This window comes from Triturus cristatus, chromosome 7, assembly GCF_964204655.1.
Source record: "Triturus cristatus chromosome 7, aTriCri1.1, whole genome shotgun sequence".
Lineage (NCBI taxonomy): Eukaryota > Metazoa > Chordata > Amphibia > Caudata > Salamandridae > Triturus > Triturus cristatus.
The window spans coordinates 398,676,188-398,698,015 of record NC_140590.1 but is presented as its reverse complement, the minus strand read 5'-3'; the positions used below and the strand labels follow the sequence as shown (position 1 = coordinate 398,698,015).

At 45.2% G+C, this 21,828-nt stretch overlaps 1 protein-coding gene across 3 annotated transcripts in view; it reads right to left on the bottom strand.

The window, feature by feature from the left end:
* The window catches only part of LOC146809783 (uncharacterized), a 728,115-nt gene that overhangs the window by 458,411 nt on the left and 247,876 nt on the right, over positions 1–21,828 (bottom strand). For all 3 annotated transcript variants that reach the window (XM_085616628.1, XM_085616630.1, XM_085616629.1), the window contains exon 12: positions 4,295–4,521. In XM_085616628.1, coding sequence (XP_085472754.1) covers positions 4,295–4,521 — 227 coding nt within the window. The remainder of the gene's footprint in view (positions 1–4,294; positions 4,522–21,828) is intronic.

Here is a 21,828-nt window from a genome sequence, read left to right as displayed (position 1 = left end):
AACGAGAACATACTATACCTGCAACTTGAATTTTCTGCCATAGGGAATCATTGACTGTTTTCTATGAAATATTTTCTAAGTGTCAACTTTTAAAATAGTAAAATATTGTCTAAAAATCAACACAGTAATTAAGTTGACTTTTCTCACTTGATTCCAAGTACTGACCCAGGGCTGAATCTAGGATCCAGTCCTGGAATTCCAAAAGTAATCCTAAAAGTAATCTGTTGCAAATAACTTGAACTTCCATTGAACTCAATGCATTATTGTGTTTAAAATGGTGTTGCCTATTGCAACCACTTGTAACTTTCTACAAAAGTCAATTGCATATTGCAAAAGTATTTTTTATAAAGCCTCTCATTATGAGAAAGTATATTTGAATACCTATTGTTGGTTCTAAAATAAAACAAGCATATATTTTTTAAATATAAACCATTGGCCTAGAGTTCAGTTATTGAGTGTGTGAGACCATTTGCTGGCTGAGTGTGTACAAAAAATGCTTTACACTGTCCTCTGATACTGACTTACTGCTCGACCAAGCTACCACTTTAGAGAGTAAGGTTATATCTAGCTTTAACCTCTGCCAAACCTCTGGGGACTGTGGACTCTGTACACCCTGTACCTATTGGGGAACAGTATATACAGAGCCACTTTCTCACAATAGAATCTCGGGGGAGGAGAGTTTTAATGTTTTAAAGGTCAGGCATAATGCTTTGAATTGGATCCTTTGAGGAATGGGTAGCCATGTAGGCGTCGCAAGGCTCCTGACGCTGGTTTTGGGGAGCCTCAATAATACTCAGGCGGCAGCGTTCTGTACTCGCAGAAGGCGAGTGACATCGGCATTGTTGGCGCCTAGCATGAGAGAATTAGCATAATCTAATCTAGATAGGATAGTCGCCTGGACTATCAACTTTCGGGTTAGAGGATCAAAGAAGCCCAGCATGGGCCTCAAGCCCCGAAGGAGTCCAAAGCACATACCAATGGTCTTCTTGGTATGTTCCTGAAACCCAAGGGTGGAATCAAACTAGATCCCTAGGTTTTTTACTGCCGATTTAGGAGTAGGTGCAGTGCCCAGGGACTCCGGCCACCAGTGTTTGCTCCAGAGCCCCTTGTCCTTCCCCACCAGTAGCACTTCTGATTTGCTGGCATTAAGTTGTAGGCAGTTAGCGGTCATCCAGTGCGCGACTGCCGCTAGGCCCCTCTGAAATCGCATGGCGCCCTGGGAATGATCATCGGAGAGGGGATGTATGACGTTACAACGCATGCTTTTACAACGCATGCCGTTACAACGCATTTTTTACAACGCAAAATCTGTTACAACGCAAGTCTTTACAACGCAAGTCTTTACATCGACTTGCAGTAGATGGCGTGCTAACATTAAAAAAGGGTAATTTACTATTCTAACTCCAGTCCACGTTGCAGTAGGGAAGGTGTTTGGATAGTAAACTACACTATTTTTAATGTTAGCATGCCATCTAGTGCAAGTCGATGTAAAGACTTGCGTTGTAATGGCATGCGTTGTAACAGATTTTGCGTTGTAATAGTTTCGTTGTAATGGTAGTGCGTTGTAAAAGTTGCGTTGTAAAGGTTGTTCCCCTCGGAGAGGGCCACGACTAACTGCGTAGCATCGGCGTACGAGACCGTGGTCAAGCCATGATCCCTTGCCACCGCCGCCAGACATAAAGATTGAACAGCACGGGGCTTAAAGCCGACCCCTGGGGAACCCCCTGTTTGATGGCATGGGCGTGTGAGAGGAAGGGGGGGGCTGACACCTGGAATGATCTGTCAGAAAGAAAGGAACAGAACCACTCCAAGGCCAGACCTACCACCCCCGCCTCTTCAAGCCGACGCAGGAGGATCTGATGGGATACCGTGTCAAACGCGGCACTAAGATCGAGCAATATGAGCGCCGCAGTTTGGCCCTCATCCAGGATGGTACGTAGATGTTCACTCACTGCTAGAAGCGCGGTCTTGGTACTATGACCCGGGCGGAAGCCATTCTGGGAGCGATCCAGGGCACCAATGTTGTTCAGATAGCCTGAAAGAATGGTATTGGTGTGGGCCTCCTAAATTTTAGCGACCCAGGGCAGGATATGGGTCGAAAATGTTCAGGTTTAGTGGGATCAAGTGTCGGTTTTTTCAGGAAGGGGACCACCCCAGCTTGTTTCCATGACAGAGGTACCACCAATGTGGAAAAGGAGGCATTGATAATCTGACGCAGAGGCGTCATAGGAGCAGGTAGTGTATCCATGAATTGGGTCGGCCTCATGGGATCTATAGGGCAGCCTGATTTGACTTTTTTGCTCAGAGTGAGGAACTCATCCTGGGAGATAGGGGGAATTGGTGAACTTAGGATCTGATGGAACCATGGGGTCCAGAGGGCAGGTAGAGAAGGATTTATAAATGGCTTCAACTTTCTGGACGAAGAAAGTGGCCAGATCAATGCATTGCTGCTCAGACGTAATCCACGGAGTGGAGGGGTCCTTCCTAGTTTTAAAATTGTTGAGGATTTTAAAAATGCTTTTTACCGGATTTTTACTTGTCTTAATCTCATTAGTGAGATAAGCTGATCGGGCCCGATGTATGGCCTTGTGGTAGCGTTTAATTGCATCCTGGTACGTCTTTTTGGCCCGAAGGTCATATGCCCTTCTCCAGACCCGTTCTAGCTTCTTACAAATGCTGCGCAGGGCTGCCAAAGAGTCATCATACCAGGGGTTGGAGTTTGAGCAGCGACCCTTAGACCATTTGGCAGGGATCAAAATGTCCAAGGCCTGTAATATCCAATCACAGAATGATTTATAAGCATGCTCAGGATCTGTGTCTAAGTTGGGGGAGAGGAAGCCAGAGTGGAGAGCAAATCCTCTATTTCAAGTTTGTGCCAGCAACGTCTAAGAGTGGCTTTGGGGTAGGTTCTAGGAATAGGCTCAGAGAGCAGAAAGAAGATAGTAACTAAAAAGCGGTCTGACCAACACACTGGGCTAGGTGTCTTGACCAGGAGAGAAGGGATGTTAGAGAAGACCGGGTCAAGCAAATGCCCTGCAGAGTGGGTGGGGCCCACTACCAACTGGCTCAACTGACAGGCATCTAAGTCAGCAAGCAAGCTGCTGACTTCGGGGTCATTAGGGCAGTCAAAGTGCAGAAATTCGTAGCTGTCAGGGCCAAGGAACTCACGGCCTCAATGATGGCTGACTTGAATTCCAAGGAGGAGTGGGCATTGAAAGAAATCGAAAAACGGGTGCATTCGCACCCTGCTAGATTCTCCTTGACAAGGAGCAGCGGTAACAGGTTTTAAAAATAACAGCTATGCCCCCGCCTCTAGTTTCTCTATTAGGTGTCAGGATACTCAACCCTGGAGGAAGAGCAAGGCCAGGTTCAGCCACCGTGGCATCAGTCAACCAGGATTCAGTTATGAAAAACACATCTGGTGATTCATCCTCAATGAGGTCATGGATCTCCATATAGTGTTTAACCAAGGACCGGACATTGAGATGGAGGATTTTCATAGTGGGTCTGGAGGGAGTCGGGGGCAATACGGGGCAGGATTTATAGCCACAATTGGAACTGCAAAAAGGTCCTTTCATCGTGTCCCCCTGATACTGTCCACAAGGGCTGACCTGCTGGCCAATAGACATCAGCTGATCCCTGGTGTATATTAGCACCCCAGATTTCAAATAGCCAGCATGTCTGGCGTCGTCCAGGCGCGGACGGGCTTGCCTTTGGCACGCCCGCTGCGCTCCCGCGCCATGGGCCTCCTAAATAGTGTGTCCAGGTGCAGGGTGAGGCAAAAGACTATACAGCCTTCCTAGCAAGATGGCAGCCGTGGGATGGCAACCGGAAGTGGGTAAAAGATCACACCGGCCGGACGTGAGCAGTGCTCCCTCCACATCAATCAGCCCTCTAATGGCTGCGGTGGACCGGGGAGGTGCAGAGGCCACACAACACACCATGGTACCAGGTAAATGCAAGAACAAAGAGCGCTATTTAGTAAGTTCGCGCAGTATTTAAAAGCTTTCCTTAATTTTTTTTCAAATGCGCAACAGAGACTCAGCAATAGCAATAGTTTCAAACACAATTAAAATACAAGGGTAGCATTCAGGCAGCACGCGAAGCCTATGAACCTCAGTTCGCTTCTACCAGCAACTGCCGATTAATTAAGTGTGCCAATTATAGGCCAATGAAAACAGCAGTAAAGACAATAAAAAATACATTCAAGCCAAATTACAGATGTTACTGAATTTAGTCACACTTGCCGCATGCCCTTTGTTGCTGAAATTAAGATGTCTCATTCTGAACGTACCTGGGGTAGTAGCTGCAGCCCAACTGCACTTCTTTGTATCTCAAGGATTGTGCAATCTCAGATCCAAGCATATACTGGTTGATTTCTTTTTCAGTGAAGGCCACAGAGTGAATATTGGCAAATTCCACTTTCCTGTCCTCACACCAAGCATCAAGGAAGGAACGGAACTCATTCCAGCTGTGGAACTCACTTCCTTCCAGCTCATCTTTGTCTGCTTGTCTGGGGGCCTGTCAAAACCCAAAAGATCATGCATGGATTGTGTTAAGTCAATTATCGTGCAGACAGTTTTAATAATAGACAGCACCAAATGCACATTATTTATTAACCTGCATACAAATCTTAATTTCAGAGGTCAAATTTCATTCCTCTCCATAGGATCAATGGCCAATCATTCAGCATTTTGAAAACAAATACATTCTCAGATACCAGGCTTGAGACAATTGTTCTTGGTCAACATATTTCCTGATTGTTATTGGGACCATTTCTGCTTTGTTCTTTTGGGGTAGACTCAGCAGGTAGGTCTTTGTAGTCACCCTTGAACGGAACCCTTCCAAAACTCACTTCGGTGGAGTGAGGGTCCAGCCACTAGTCCCTTTAAGGTGCAGTAGCAGTGCTCTCTCACTTGAGGAACTAGCAGAGGATCTCTTCTATGCAGTACCACCAGGCCCACACTCTGGTCAACGTACCTCAAGCTCCCTAAATCTCTGTGCCAGGTTGGTTTTTGAGGATAATCCTTGCAGCACCTGAATTTCACAGGGAAATCTGAAGTTTATCATCTAGGTTTCCTACTTCTTGAAACAAGACTTCTCCAGTATGAGTAACACCCCAAACAAGGGCGCAGTAAATTCAGCATAGGAGAGCACTAGCAGAACAAGACAGGAGTTGGTTCAGCAAAGCTCCAGGCTGTACGCTCCATGAACAACATTGATCTTAGGGCTTTGTGCTGCTTTATCTTTTTCCATACTTCTCTTTATTCATCCAGCAAACTCCTTCCTTCAAGACTCCTCCCAAGCAGCCCTTATGGTGGGCTTACTGAATGTCTTTAGGTCTGTTCGTGACCTGAGAATGTGGCTAGCTGCTAAAGGAACCAGCCCTGGAACACAGGCACTCATCATCTTGAGGCTGAGCATCACATGAACACCAGCCAATGAAGTCCATTGAACACTGATCTATTAAGGCATAAAAATGAGGGAGATTCCCTAGAAGCCTAAACCTAGAAAACAGAGTTCTGTTCTGGAGTGTCTCTGATGCCGCAGGGATGATATTCCTTACCAGTAACTGGTTATCCATAAAACGTTTGATGTGGGGGTCTGGCAGGAATAAACAAAATATACCGGTATGAGCTCTCACTTGAATATAAAGATAAAATGCCCATACGAGACCCTTCACTACCTGGTACTACCAATTTCTAGGTACATCCCACTTCTGAAAGAAAAGGGAAGCCGACGTGGCAGGAGCTATCTTGCACATGAAAAAACTAGTTGATCCCTTCCTATATTTCAGTGGAGCCTAGTCCACTTCAAAGTTACCTGAGGATCATTCTGGGTGGTTCCATTTAGTTCACACACATGCCAGGCAAGGGTCAGCTATGACCTACATCTTGTTGTCCACTTGCAGAGAGTAGTTCCGAAATAGATTCCGGTCTCCATAAAGTCGACCACACATACAAACTCAATGTTCATCTTACTGCATACATGAAGACTGCACACACACACATACACCATCCAGTTCCAGATGTTCAGCACAAAGCTGTTATGAAAAGCCACCAGCAGATCAATTTAAACAGGCGGGTCAGTACATGCTCTCCCAATGAATGTAACAGGAAAAAGGCCTGCCCTTTCCATAATGATCAAAGCTGCTGCCACCAATGCGAGCCCTTCCCAGCCAGGGGAGCTTACAAGTGATCACTATCCAGAAAGGAAGGGAGCACTTTGAGTGGCTCTATGGAACACATGGCTCCACTCTGCGTCTCAAGCCAGGTTGCACACAATGACCAAAGGAAGCATGCATGATTGCTGCGGGCGTGGCAGTGAACCTATATATTTGTTCTGTTAGAAATTCTTCTCTGATCTGAAATTCTTGGCATGATCTACAGGCATCACTGAACATCTTTCTTCTACTTTTACTACCCACAATGGGAGAACGTTTTTCACAGTCAAAGTAAAAGAAAGATCAGAGAAAGAGAACGGCCTAATAGTGACATTAAATTTCTTGTGGGCCCGCTAGAAGATCATCACCCTAATAAGACCACCAATTGTCCAAAAAAAGCCTGGTATTCACTTGGTATTGAGATGCAATCGGTGATCTAAACTGATTGCTCCGCTGTGCCATGAGCTCCGTCACAAACCTGCTAGAACCGGGCAATTTCAACAATGCTGGGGAGATTTTTGCTGCTTCTGTATTTTAGCTGGCCTTATCGGCAGGTAGCAGAGACCAGGTGGTGAAGTATTCTCTTATTTTTGTTTTTATTTTGGAGCAGTAAGGCTCCCTAGAAGTGTTCCTTTTACTTTCCTCACGCAGCGATCCGCCTTTTATGAGGAGGGAGGTTTGCAGCCTACCTCTTCTATCTGCCTACTCCTCCTTAAAGGGATTGCTTCATATGAACATTGCTATTCATATCCATTGAAAACCGGAATTGTTGAACTTGGGCACATACAAATGTTTTCTCCTAAGATGGACTGCTGCCTTCACTCTCATACAGCCTCATTAGAAGAGTGAATAACTGATTTACCACCAATCCCAGCTTGTTAAACCTGTTCACTATCCACCTAATTAATTTTATTTTCCCTTTGTACACCGCAACACTTGCTGTTTGCCTCAATTGTCCAGCTTCCTCTAACTGGTGTTGCATACACACACTAGCTTGCATCACCAATGCTAAATACTATATTAATAATTTTTCTTTTATAAGCACCACAATGGAAACAAAAGTTATCAGCGCCCAGCAGCGGAGGGGTTGAAACAAAATGATTCCAATTAGAGCTGGCAAGTTGGAAAAAAAATTTAAACTGAGTTCTGTTTAATTAGTTTCTTCTTTCTCAGATGGACTATGGATCTTTGGACAGTTTGAAAGGATTCTGTGTAGTGGCTCTTCTGATTCATGGAGGTACTATTAATCAACTGCTTGAATGTTCACAACCCTCGGTCAATGGGAATCAAATGACAAAATGATTTTCTTTCCATGAAATCCCGGATAATGAGATCGAGAGCAATAGCAGCTATAACAATTGTTAAATCACAACAAATACTCAGGTAGCAGATTTGTGTATGCACAAATTATAGTCGATACATATGTTCTTAACTAACATTTATGCTCCCACCCTAGATGACCCTTCGTTCAATAAAACTCTTACTACAGACATTGTTAAACTAGATGGTACCCCTCTGATTCTGGGAGGAGACTTTAACCGGATTTGTGATCCTTTACTGGACCGTTCATCTACTTTCAATTTAGACCCAATAAATCTTTTCGCATTTTGATGTCCTTTTTCTCTACTACTAAATTGGTTAATTGTTTGGAGACTAGCACACTCCACCACTAAGGATGTTACCTCTTAGTCAAACACACATTCCACTTTTTCCAGGATTGACTACCTTTTGGCTTCTAGACACAGTTCAACCATTAACCCTATTACGATTTCAGACCATGCATTAATCTCCTTTTCCCTCGTATTGAGTGAGACCAAACGCCAGACATTACTCTAAATCCAACAAATTACACTAAATTATCACCGGCCATCAAGGGCAATTTTATTTACACAATTGTCCAGATGAAACCTTTAAAATAATTTATTGGGATGCATTCAAAGCATATGCAAGTGGAGTCACAATATTCTTTATGGCTCCTAAAAATAAATATTTTTATGCTACCATCTCTATGTTAGACAAACAATTAGCTGATTTAAGAACGTTTTATCTCTTCACGTGATATCAATGTAATACTCTACAAACTAAAAATACTGGGTTGCTTGCATCTAAAGAGAAATCAATTTACCATTTTAACACTAATAAATCTGAAAGGCTCTTAGCCAATTCCTTACTTTAAAAAAAGATAAGAATCAAATACAATGTATTGAAAAACCTGATGGTAATTGGCTCTTTACAACAGAATAGCATTAGACCCTGCTACACAAGCTCCAAACTATCCAGAACGCAGCGGCAAGGCACCCCATGACACGAGCGCATGACGCAACACCTTCGAGACCTACACTGGCTCCTGGTCGAGAAGAGAATAACCTACAAGCTTCTCACCCACACCTACAAATCCCTCCACAACATCGGACCCAAAAACCTCAACGATAGAGTCGGTTTCCACGCACCCAAAAGATCTCTCCGATCCGCCGACCTCGCACTAGCGTAGACACCCCGCATCCGCAGAACAGGAGGAAGGGCCTTCTCCTACCTCGCAGCCAAAACCCGGAACGAACTCCCGGTCAGCATCAGACGATCCCCTAACCTGCACATCTTCAGGAAGGACCTCAAGACCTTGCTCTTCGACTGATCCGGAGCTGCCTACCACCCCTCCCCCACCCCCAGCGCCTTGAGACCCTCACGGGTGAGTAGCGCGCTTTATAATCCCCTGATTGATTGATTGAGAATTCTATCCTTTCACTCTTAGCTTTATAATAAGCCTACAGACAGCCCCAGTTATATCATTGATAATTCTCCACAAAAATGCAATTTACCCCAAATTTCTGCTGGTGATGGAATCAAACTTGACAAACCCATTGATATTCAAGAAATGTATTTAGCAATAAAGGAATTGAATTCTAACAAAACTCCTGGACCAAATGGCAACCCTGCAAAACTTTATAAATGTTTTCACTTACAACGTTCTCCCATTCTGCTTTCATTAGTTACGGACTTTCAGGTAACTTATAAAAATGAAAGGCTCTTTTAAAGAAGCCATTATTGTTGTTCACCTAAAACCTAACAAAGATCCCACTTTAGTTTCCAATTATCGGTCCATTTCCCTTATTAACGAAGACTAAGATTTACGTCAAAATTAGAGCAAACAAGTTAACACCTTTTTAGGTCGAGCCTTCAAGACCTCTTGTATATACTTTAGCATATATTTATATGTGTATGTACTTTGTGGGCTCTGAAGATCACCTATAGGACTTGTCTGCTACTGCTTAGGGACTTTTTTTCAGTTCAACTGCCCCTATTTAACGGTCTTGATAGAAAACGACCAGTAGAGGTCAGTAAAATATAAGAATTGCTTTCTACTGAGGGACTTTCTTTAATTTTTTGGGCAACTGCTTCTATTTAACTTTCTTGATAGTAAACAACCAGCAGAGATCAGTAAAATACCAGAATCAGTTTAGCATTCTCTAGATTCCAGTCCATAGAAATAGTCTTCCACGAGCACCCGTAGACAATATTTTTTTTAAATCTTGTATTTTCAGTGATATGACCAACGAAGGCCCTGATTTTATATTAAAAACAGAGCTTTGGACTTTACCATTTACTACTGAAAGGCAATATTTCTCACCATGTGTCCCCATACGTGGCGTGTCACGCAGTTTTGTGCTTACTTTCCCTTCATGCTAAACAGTAGTTGTTTCAGCACCAAGGCTAATGTGTAGGCCTGGGCGGTGAACTTCGCTCCGTTCGCTGAGTTTTTTGCACTCTGCGGAGCTTGCGGAGTGGTCAACCTTTTTTTGTTAAAGTCTTCTAAAAAAATATTGCTGGGCTCCCCCACATAGTCCTGGGGGACAGGGTGTTCTCACCCTGCCGTCTTACATACCTGTTGGCTCAGTGGACTAAAGCAGCCACTGCAGGGGCCTGTGTTCGACCTCATGGTCACAGGTTCAAATCCGGTGGGTCCATTTAGCCTTTCATCCATCTGAGGTCGATAAAATGAGTACCATTGAGTTGGGTAACAATAAACATCTGTTATTCAGCGCTAGGACACCTACGGGTAATCGTCTGCTTTACAAATACACCTGTTATGTTATGTTATTTCTCTCTAATTCAGATTGAGTTTGTGAGTCCTGCAATGGCAGCTGCAACATTTTCTTCAATGTTGATACCAGTCAACAGATAATTTCTGTTCCACGGTACCAAAATGGCTGACAGGAGAAAAGGCTCCCTCAACTAATCACGTTCCAGTATTCATGTGTTATTTTTTTATTTAAGTTCACGCTTTCTGACTAAATTCCTAACTTTGGGGCAAATTTAGTGTGAATCTGTTTGGCCGTTTTTTTCTGCATCAGAGAGCAAACTTTCTTATGAGAATTAAAATGGAAAATTGTACTTCTGAGGCCCCTCCCCCTTTTCTTCACTCACATTTGACGGATCAGTGCACAACTTTCAATAAAGGAGCCAAAGTGGATGTGCTGTTTTTTTGGAAAACGTTGTGCAAATATGTCATACAACGCCAAAGTTATTAAGAAAACACAAATGCCATTTCTACTGCCTAACTATAAATACTTAGCGGTGTACGGGTCCAAGCACGCCATTGAGTCCCCAGGGTAGAGAGGATTTAGCTCAACGTTCTCCTTCAGCAGGAAGGCATTTAGAGGCTGAAGGTCCAGAATAGGCCTTAAGACTCAATCCTACAGAACAAGAAAGTAGGTAGAGTAACCGTATCCTTCTCTTTCCGGGTATGGACCCCTCTCAATAGCACCATTGGAGAGCAACAACTGCACTGCCTGTAACAGAACAGACAGGTGCTCATCTGAAATTGCTGATGTGTGGGAGGATGGGGGCTGGGCCGAAAGAAAAGGCAAGAGATAGTCATTATGAACAATCTGTAACCAACATCTGTTGGACATGGTGGAAAGTCAACCTGGGAGGAAATGGTGAAACCGAGCTGGAATAACTAAAGTTGCTTGGTGGCCACTGTAGAAATGAAAGGATTTGGAGGACTGATGTCCCTGCTGGCCTGCATATTGCCCGTCAGACCAACATTCAGGTCCATGAAAGGACTGAGGTGTCTGCTGCATCACTGGTTTGGAAGGCTGTTTTTGTCCATACACCAGTTCTCTGGAAAAGTGAGTAAACTTTCTAAAATCATACAGGAATTGTTTTGCAGTCGGTAACAACCCAAGGGAGCATGCTGTAGCTCTACTGTCCTTAAAGTGCTCCACTGCAGACTCTACATTCTCAGCAAAAAGACAAGAACCATCAAAAGGCCTATTAATGAGGTAGGCCTGGACATCATCAGAGACCCCCGCCCCCTATACTTGGTAACAAAGGACAACACCAATACCTAATACCCTCCCAGGTAGTCAGTAGTAACATGATCTGCTTGGATAACAAATTTGGCCATTTCCTGTCCATCAATGGGTATCTCAGCCAATGAGGCTTTAATGTCTTCCAGAACCAAGGGTAAGGTTGGTAGTTTCCTAAAGGGCATACGTGTAGTGGCCAAGCAAACAAACAGCATTTATAGAGTGCAGTAATGAACAAACAGAAGAAAAATGGTGCTTGCCCAAAGCATCAGTCTTCCTGGATTCCCTATGAAGAGTGGTAGTAAATGAGTTCACCTTACAATCGAGGTCTGTGTAATAAGACTAGGCACTAGTCTATGATCACTGGCCACCTGTATCTTCACAGGTGGACAATAACAAGGCTTCAACCAAGGGCTAACAAAGTATCAGTTAAGACATTGTTAATAGGAAGAAAGGGCTAAGTCGTCGCTGGCATTGGCTGCAATATCTTGGTTCGAACATTTGTTTTGGCCTCAACTGAGGGTAGCTGCAATTCTAGTGCCTCAGCTGCCCTCTGGGCCACCAGTAAATGAGGCACTTTCTTCCAATTGTGGCCCCAGTAGTGAGTCAAGCTCGGTCTCAATTGAGGTGTAATACCCACCAGCATTTTGAAAATCAATTCTAAATGAATCATAGTATAGTGAAATGGGAGCAAAGCATCCTTATTACCATCGTAGACATCCATATCTTTTGGTGTCCCTTGCTCTGGTACAGGATCAGAGTCAGAACCAATGGATATAATTGAGCCTCTGTGGCAGAGGCACTGGGTTAGAGTCAGGTCACATGACAACCGGTTGCGATATTATTTTGTGGTGCATCATTGGTCGGGCACAAGCTGAAGGTGGTTTGGAGTGCATGTTAGGGCCAGTTGAGGAATCATCCATGGGCAGAAACCATGAAGGGGTGCTACTGACATTGCAACACACTTGAGCCTTCTCTTTGGAGTCAGACTGCAAGATGAGGCAGAGTCTGATTCACTTACTTATGCTTGCACTTAGACATGGACTTCGAGCACAAATTTCAGTGGTGTCGGGACGTCTCTAGGGCCAGGACTGAGACTGCACCCAAGACTTATGACCTATACACAGGCAGCCACTTGTGTTCGGCGACATACAGCTTTGCCTCCCAGTTTCTGATAGCCTTCGGATGCATGAGGATGCACTTATCACATGACACAGCCGCTTCCCGAGCCCAGACATCGGAAACACACATTTTGTAGGTTTGTGACAGATATCAGCTTTCTGGAGAAGCAGCATAGTTTGAAAACGGTCATTTTGGGCGGGGACATTGTTCCCTAGCACACTAATGAAATCATTTAGGACGTCGTTGGAAAACTGACTAAGTTGGGTCTGGGTCACATCCACGTCAGAAGGCGTTTAAAGAAGGGAACTGCGGTCACCATGCAGGTGTGGCACTTATAGGCGACTGCTTCGCCACTTTCAGTATAGTGTGAAGTCACCTCGAAGCCACATGGCGCCACCTAGCTAAGTGCAGGAGCATTGGTATGGAAAGGTTTCCTTGATCAAGTATTCTATGATGATCAGTCTGAGTTTAGAAGTATCCATCAGAAATAAAAAACAAACTGCAACATTGAAGAATAGTGAAGCCCATTATACTGGTGTTACCTATATATCGAATGACAACATGTTCCAACCATCCCTTCACATGGAGTAGAAGGTCAAGGGAATCCTCCAAATGAGTCTCTTCTTTGTTGCTGTTAGGGCAAGCTAGGGCCTTTTAACAGAACCCTTAAACGTCCACCCTTCTAGCCCTCTTCACTCGATTCTGGGTGAACACCAGTCAATACACCTTTTCCGGTTTAATGCCTTCAATGGGTTGCTGTTCTGCTGCTTTTTTGTCTTTCCTGGGGGAAAATCATATAATACTCTTTAGTGGTTTAACAAGGACTCCAATGGGTTGCTTCTGGGCAGAACTCTAATTTAATACTGCATGCCGATTTATACAGTGCTTTCAGTGGCTTATCATGATATGGCTGTTGTGTGCAATACGGGTGGAAAACAAAGAAATTTTGACCATAGTTTTTGAGGTACATGTTTCTTTAAAAGTTTCTTTATTCGCTACCAGTGTTGCACATGACAGGCCCATCTTGAAGTTTCTGTTGTGTGCCGATTCCTCATCTTGTATTTCAGTGTTTATTATTCAGTCTGCATACTTCCAGTCCTGCCCTTGATTATGCGTAGATTTCTTGTCTTGCTTTTTCAGTTTTCCTTGATCTACACAGTAGAGTCCATTCCTGTTCATGTTTCTTAGACTCAGGCCCTGCATCTTCTTGAGTTTCTCTTATTCCATCCCCTTTGCTCTTGCTATGCTTAGGCTAAAAGCTTATTTAAAAATATAGATTTATTATCTTTTTCCAACATTTTTAGAAAATTGTAGTTTGAGTCAAAGGAGTAGCCATATATCTCCTTCTCTACAAATGCACAATTATACCTCCATATGTTCAGTAAGCATTGCCTATTCCATATCAGCATACCCTTTCCCTGGAAGACTAGGAACAGTTTGCCCCATTTCTTATCAATCAGATGTAGTGCTACGAGTGTCCTCAGTCAAATCTCTAGGCATAGCGGGTATCCTATCAATTATCGACTCCCAGCTCAGCAGGTCCAACGCAGATTTTTCATCACTAAGGATATGATTTATATGTTCTTCGTGGGCATACGCCCATTCTGGCATGTCCGTAGCATAATAGGGTTCCGGGGCTCTACTCGCCACCCAATGTATCGATATCGCCAATACCAGTCCCAGGGCTACCATTCTCATCTGCATTTTGAGAGTGTCCAATGCGGTGTCAGCACTAGTACGTATAGGTTGACTGAGCTAACCAGCCCCAGTCTCATTATAGTTGATCCGGTCCATCACCTCCTTTCAGAAATCTGGCAACTTAGGGCACTCCCAGGTAATGTGTAATGCCCATTTAAAATACCTGGTGCTGCCACATTTTCTGAAATTAAGCGCATAATTTTTTTTTCCTTTTGACACTCAGCAACTCTCTCTCTGACGTATCGCTTCATGATTCTCAGTCATAACAATTTTGTCCCAAATGGATCTAACTAATTAGGTGGGATACAGCACTTACATGGGTCGACGACCCCCAAGTAACATAAATGGAGTGTTACAGATGTGTTAAAACCCCAACATGGATTTTATGGCTTGCTCAACGTTGTAATAGTTGTTGCTTTCCCACTTGATGCAGTCCACTGCCACTCTTCTCATTCAGTCTACCAGGTCATTTGTTTGGGGGTGATAGAACTTTTGAGATGCTTGACCCCTGCTACCTTAAACATTTGCCACAGTAACATATTGCACCCCATTGCCAGAAGAAAACAAGTTACTTACCTGTAACTTTATTTCTCCAGTATTGGAAACTTTCATAGATTCACATGCTTGAATCATTCCCCGTCGTCGAGATGAGAGTCCCCGGGACTCTATGAACGTAAATCTATGAACGTTCCAATACTGGAGTAAATGAGATGTTCTGGGAACCCATCTCAAGAGAAAATGTCTCCCAAAAATAACACAGCATTAAATGCTGTGGGCATGAAAAGAAACATACCTCTGGCCACTTACTATAGTAGTCCATCAGAACAAATGCACAGTGTTGAATTGTCCACACATATCAATTCCTATTTTGATCCAAGGGTTGTCTGGGTATTGAATGGGCTGAACCCATGGAGCCTCTACCTTAAAACCACTCTGCCTTGCAGCTCACTATACATTCCTTCACAATAGCATCAATGTCTTTGACCACTGTAGGGCAACAATAATGGGACCCAGCTCTCCTTTATGTCATGGTGGACCACAAATGCCCCTCATGGGCCATATGTGTATCAGCTTAGAACGAATCACCCTAGGGGGAACTCACTTATCAGCCCTTACAATGACTCCAACTTACATGGAAAGCTCATCTGCAATCTTGCAAAAGGGTTTCAATTCCAGACACACAAACCTTTCTTTAGGCCGCCCATTCACTATGTACTCCCGTATTTGCTTCATTACGGCATCCTCTCCACAACAAATTTTCCAATATGTTTCAGAACAAGCTTAATTAGCAGACACATCCACCAAAGCAATTTTCATTTTAGTCTTCATCATCTGCCTCTTCTTGGTCACATACCAGCAGCCTGGAGAACAAGTCTACAGTTACACTATCCCTATGGAATGTGTGTAATATCAAACTCGTTCTGTAACAATTTTGGGTGAGAAGAGCTATTTGTGGCGGGGTATAGTTGTCTCTTTTACCTCTCAGGATGTACAAAAGAGGCTTGTGGTCTGTCTCAACTTAAAACTTATAACCCCATATATATGAACTGAACTTTTCAATGGCCTAGTAACAGGCTAATAACATTTTTTTTTTTTTTTAAATTACTGAATAGTTTAGTTCCAGCTCAGGTAGTTCTCTGGTTGCATAGCTTATGGTAACTAAGCCATGCATCGTATTCTGAGCTAACACTGCCCCTAGCACATATTCGCTAGAATCCACAGTAATGGTACAAGAGAATTCTGGATCATATGGATGCAAAGCTCTAGCACTCTTCATCTCTGATTTAACCACTTCAAAAGTCTCTTGACCCTTCTAATCCCACACAAACTGTAAGGAATATGCTACTTACCTGTATGCATCTGTTCTTGGCATGTAGAGCTGCAGATCTACACACTTGTGCATAGATCGCCATCTGGTGTTGGGCCCGGATGTTTGCAGTTTGTTTTTCCTCTTGGAAAGTCTTTGGAAGTCATGAGTTCGGTGACTCCTCCCTTGGATTGTATTGCGCATGGGCTTCGGCTCCATCCTCAGATTGTTTTTCGCCAGCAGGGAAAGATGGAGCGTAGTAATAACAGTGAAGATGCCCGTGTGTGTGCGTTATCTAAATAAGATAAGCTGGAACAGATACAGGTAGCCGGGGAGGCGGGTGGGCGTGTGTAGATCTGCAGCTCTACATGCCAAGAACAGATGCATACTGGTAAGTAGCATATTCCGTTCGAGGCATTTGAGCTGCAGATTACACACTTGTACATAGATTATATAGCAGTACCCACCGTTAGCAGCGACCACCCGTATCTGTTGCAGTGGTTTGAAATAATGTTTTGAGTACAGCCTGGCCCACACTAGCTTGTTGCTTGGTTTGCACATCTACACAATAGTGTTTGGTGAAAGTGTACGGTGTTGACCATGTAGCTGCTTTACAGATATCATCTAATGGGATGTTCCCCAGAAAAGCCATTGAAGCCCCTATTTTACGTGTAGAATGGGCTTTAGGGGGAACTGATAGCGTTCGTTTTGCTCTGTTGTAGCAAATTTGAATACATTTGACAATCCACCTAGCTATCCCTGATTTGGAGATGGGGTTGCCTTTGTGTGGTGGGGAGAAAGAGACAAATTGTTTGGTCTTACGGAAAGGTTGTGTTCTCTCGATGTAGTAGAGTAAAGCTCGTTTGACATCTAGTGTGTGAAGAGCTCTTTCTGCAACAGTTTGTGGTTGCGAGAAGAATACTGGTAGTTCTACCGATTGGTTTAGGTGGAAAGGAGAAATGACTTTGGGAAAGAATGTTGGGTTGGTACGAAGAACCACCTTATTATGGTGCATTTGTAGAAAAGGTTCTTGAATAGTAAATGCTTGTATCTCACTGACCCTTCTGAGGGAAGTGATGGCTACAAGAAAAGCGGTTTTCCATGTTAAGAATTGAAGTTCACATTTGTGTAGGGGTTCAAAAGGAGGTCCCATTAGTCTGGTAAGAACGATATTTAGGTTCCACACAGGTGAGGGTGGTACTCTGGGGGGAATTATTCTTTTAAGGCCTTCCATGAAGGCTTTAATGGCAGGTACTCTAAAGAGTGAGAGATGTTGCCTGTTTTGTAGGTAAGCTGCTATGGCTGCTAGGTGTAGTCGAATGGACGTATAGGCCAGATTGCACCTTTGTAGGTGGAGCAAGTAGCCTATGATGTGTTGAATGGACACATCTAGTGGATTGATGGTGTTTTTATGACAATAGATAACAAAACGTTTCCACTTGACGGCGTAGCACGCTCTAGTGGTAGGTCGCCTAGCTTCTTTGATGATGTTCATACAGTCAGGGGGAAGATTTAGGTACCCAAATTCTAGGATTTCAGGAGCCAGATCGCAAGGTTGAGCTGTGCTGGGTCCGGGTGCCTGATCGCTCCATGGTTCTGGGTTAAGAGGTGTGGAGAGAGGCTTAATTTTTGATGTGGTACTACCGATAGTTCCAGTAGTGTGGTGTACTACGGTTGTCTGGCCCAAGTTGGCACTACTAATATTAGTGTGAGGGAGTGCTGTTGTAGTTTGCGCACTACTAATGGAATTAGTGGGAGAGGCGGAAAAGCGTACGCAAATCTGCCTGACCAGTTCATCCATATCGCAATGACTTTGGACAATGGGTGTGGGTATCTGGCGGCGAAGCTTGGGCATTTTTTGTTTTCGTGGGTGGCGAAGAGGTCTATCTGTGGATGCCCCCACATTTGAAAGTACGGGTGAAGAACTTGCGGGTGAAGTTCCCACTCGTGGAGTTGTTGTGTTTGTCTGCTGAGTAGATCTGCTATAGTGTTTTGTACTCCTGGGACATGCTGGGCTAGGAGAAAGATTTTCCGGGGTATGGCCCATCTCCATATGCTCTGTGCTAATTGAGAGAGCTGTGGAGAGTGTGTCCCGCCTTGTTTTTGAATATAATACATGGCTGTCATGTTGTCTGTGCGGATTAGGACTGCTTTGCCCAAAATTTGTGTCTGAAAGGATTTTAGGGCTAGGAAGATCGCTAGTAACTCCAGATGACTGATATGGAGTACCTTCTGTTGAGGTGACCACTTACCTTGCATGCTGAGATGTAATAGATGAGCTCCCCAGCCGGAGAGCGATGTGTCTGTTGTTAGTACTATCTGTGGAACCGGGTCCAGGAACGGTCGACCTTTGGAAAGGTTTGTGGTAGTCCACCACTGCAGAGAGCGATGGGTACGACCGTCTACCAACACCAGATCTGTTAATTGACCCTGGGCCTGGTTCCATTGGTGCGCTAAGCACTCTTGGAGAGGACGAATCTGGAGTCTTGCGTTTGGTACTATGAACGGGAGCACTTTGAATTGGTAGTGTTGGCCGTCCACTACAAATCTGAGGTACTTCCTGTGAGCCTTGTGCACTCGAATGTGGAAGTAAGCATCTTTTAGGTCCAAAGTGGTGAGGAATTCGTTTTGGGAAAGTAGCGGAAGTACCTGCTGAAGCGTCACCATATGAGAGTGTCTTTATGTGTTTAGGGGCCGAAGGTCTAGGATGGGCCGTAGAGTTTCGTCCCTTTTTGGTATGAGAAAATACAGGGAGTAGACCCCCATATTTTGTTGGTTGGTTGGAACATGTTCTATTGCCTCCTTGTCCAGGAGGGAGATTACCTCCTGCTTGAGTAGCATTAGATGTTCTGATGACATTGGGCGTTGTCTGGGTGGAATGTTTGGGGGGGGGGGTGTAGATGTTAGTTCTAGGCAGTATCCTGACCAAATTATTTGTGTTACCCATTTGTCTGAGGTGATGGCAGTCTGCCCCCGACCGGAGTGTGATGGTCTGGGGGAAGTCACTGGGGAGGCACGGTGGCAGAGCAGGCGGTATGTGTTTTGCCTCTGCCTTTGTTATTGTTGCCCCTGTAGCCGCCTCTTTGGTAACCCCTTGTAAACGTGGACCGAGTAGGGGATTTGTATGCAGTGGAAGCGGAGTCTGAGGAGTAGCCTCTGGATGTGCTCCGAAAGGAAGAGCGCGAACGGAGCGTCTGGGAGGGTTAGATTGAAAGGCTCCCATGGATTTTGCCGTGTCCGTGTCCTTTTTCATTTTCTCCAGGGCGTCATCCACTTTGGGGCCAAACAGATGTTCCTGGTCAAAGGGATGGTTGAGGATGGAGGCTTGTACCTCCGGTTTAAAACCGGATATCCTTAGCCAGGCATGGCGACGAAGGACACTAGTATTGATAGCCCTAGTGGCTGTGTCTGCTGCGTCTAAGGCACAACATATGGAGGTATTAGTAATCGTTTTGCCCTCCTGAATTAGCTCATTGGCCCTAGCTTTGTATTTATCAGGGAGATGGTGCATTATGGCTTCTAGCTCGTCATAATGGGCCCTGTCATACCTCGCTAGTAGCGCTTGTGTATTGGCAATTCGCTATATATTGGCCGCTTGAGCTGCAGTGCGTTTGCCGGATGCGTCCAGGAGTTTAGACTCTTTGTCAGGTGGTGGTGCATCACCTGACGCCTGAGAGTTGGCCCTCTTTCGTGCTGTGGATACCACCAAAGAATCTAGTGGAGCAGGCCCTCTGATGTAGGAGGGGTCTGTTGGGGCGGCTTTGTATTTTTTCTCAATGCGCGGGTTAATGACCCTGGCCCTGACTGGGTCCTTAAAGACCTCCGGCGCATGTTTTATAACACCTTTTAGCATAGGCAATATGGAGGTGGTCCTATGTGTGGTGTCAAACGTGTCTAGGAGGAAATCCTCCTCCACTGGGTCGGTATGTAAATCTACCCCGTGGTAGTGTGCCGCCCTTTGCAATAGGTGATTGAACCCCAAGGAGTCTTCTGGTGGAGAAGGCCTGGAAGGGTAAAGGTCGTCTTGTGGGACGTTAGGGACATCAGGGATGTTATAATCGTCCCATGGGTCTGGGGATCCTGTGGGAGTGGGGTCCCCTGTAGGTATATCTTGGGGTACATCCCCTATATCGTCGTATGGATCCTCTTGATCATCATCATCCAGGAATGGAGTGGGGGAATGATGAGGTGGGGGTGGCGAAGGAGGAGGAGGTGGAGGAGGGGAAGGAGGTGGGGAAGGTAATCTGAAAGGGGAGGTAGCAGAGTCCTTCCTTTTTGGAGGTGGTGGCGGAGCAGGCTTGTCTAATTGTCTCTTTTTGATAGAGAGCATTAAATGTCCAGTTTTGGGATCCTTAGTTAATGTTTTTTGTAAGGGATCCGGTGTAAACAGTCCTGGAGAGGTTGGTCGGTCCGTTGGCGCCGAAGGCGTTGGGCCGTTGATCTTTTAGGCTTATCGGTACTGGTTCGTTGTTTGGAACCATGCTTGGGAAGCTCCGGTTGTTTCGTCGGCGCCGAGATGGATTTCGGCTTCGAAATGTCGGTGGCCTTGTGGACTTTTGTCGGTACAGAGGATAGGGTCAGTGCCGAGGAGCTGGGTCTCGACCCCGGTGTGGGACTCGGTGTCGAGATGGAGGCCGGGTTCTTTTTCGGTGCCGAAGGGTGTTTATCGGCTCCGTCGGTGGGCTGGCTCGAGCCCGAGCCGCCTGAAGGCTTAATTGGCTTCTTTACCAGCCCGAAGGTGCGGTGTGGAAAGTAGTGTCTTTGGTCTTGCTTAGGCGCGAAGGCGTGACCGAAGCCTTTTTCGGTGCCGGCGAGGGTGTGGGGGGGAGGGGATAGTAGTACTCACGACCCTCTGTGCCACATCTGAATCGTCGGCTTCGGAGGCGCTAACGAGTCCCTGGTCGGTGTGGTGTTCTTCCGGAGCGTCAACGCCTTCCCCGAAGATGTCGTCTGGGATCGCCGAAGTGTGTGCCATGGTTCTTCTGGCACTTCGGTCCTGAATCGTTTTCTTGGACCGGAAGGATTTACACGCCGGACAATGTCTCGAGCCTCGTGTTCAGGGGAGAGGCAGAGGTTGCACACCTCGTGGAGATCGGTGTGGGGGAATTTTGACCCACATCGAGGACACTTCTTAAATGGAGTCCTTTCCATTAGCCAGGACCGGAGCTTAGGTAGGACCGAAGGCCGCCGTCGATGACTGGAACCGAAGGTCTTGCCGATGAGAGGCGCGTCGAGTGGGGAGATCGCGATCGAAAACAATACCGCGAATTGGGGTGAGGATTGCGCGTCGACCATCGAACTGGAAGCTGTTCGGAACCGGAGCGCGAAGATTACTTCTGAGCCCGATGGCGGAAAGAAACTATCTGAGGATGGAGCCAAAGCCCATGCGCAATACGATCCAAGGGAGAAGTCACCGAACTCGTGACTTCCAAAGACTTTCCAAGACGAAAAACAAACTGCAAACATCCGGGCCCAACACCAGATGGCGATCTATGCACAAGTGTGTAATCTGCAGCTCATATGCCTCGAACACTCATTTTAAGCATATTCGTACGATTTTACATTTTAGATGCATATACAGAGATGAGTCTTGAGTACAACTCGCATAGCCCAATAAAACAGCATAACTCATCTCTGTTCTTGGGTAATGCAAATATCTGAAAAACCCATCAAATCATCATCTGATCATTTGGCATGTATCAGATCATCATCCTGAAACACTACGACCC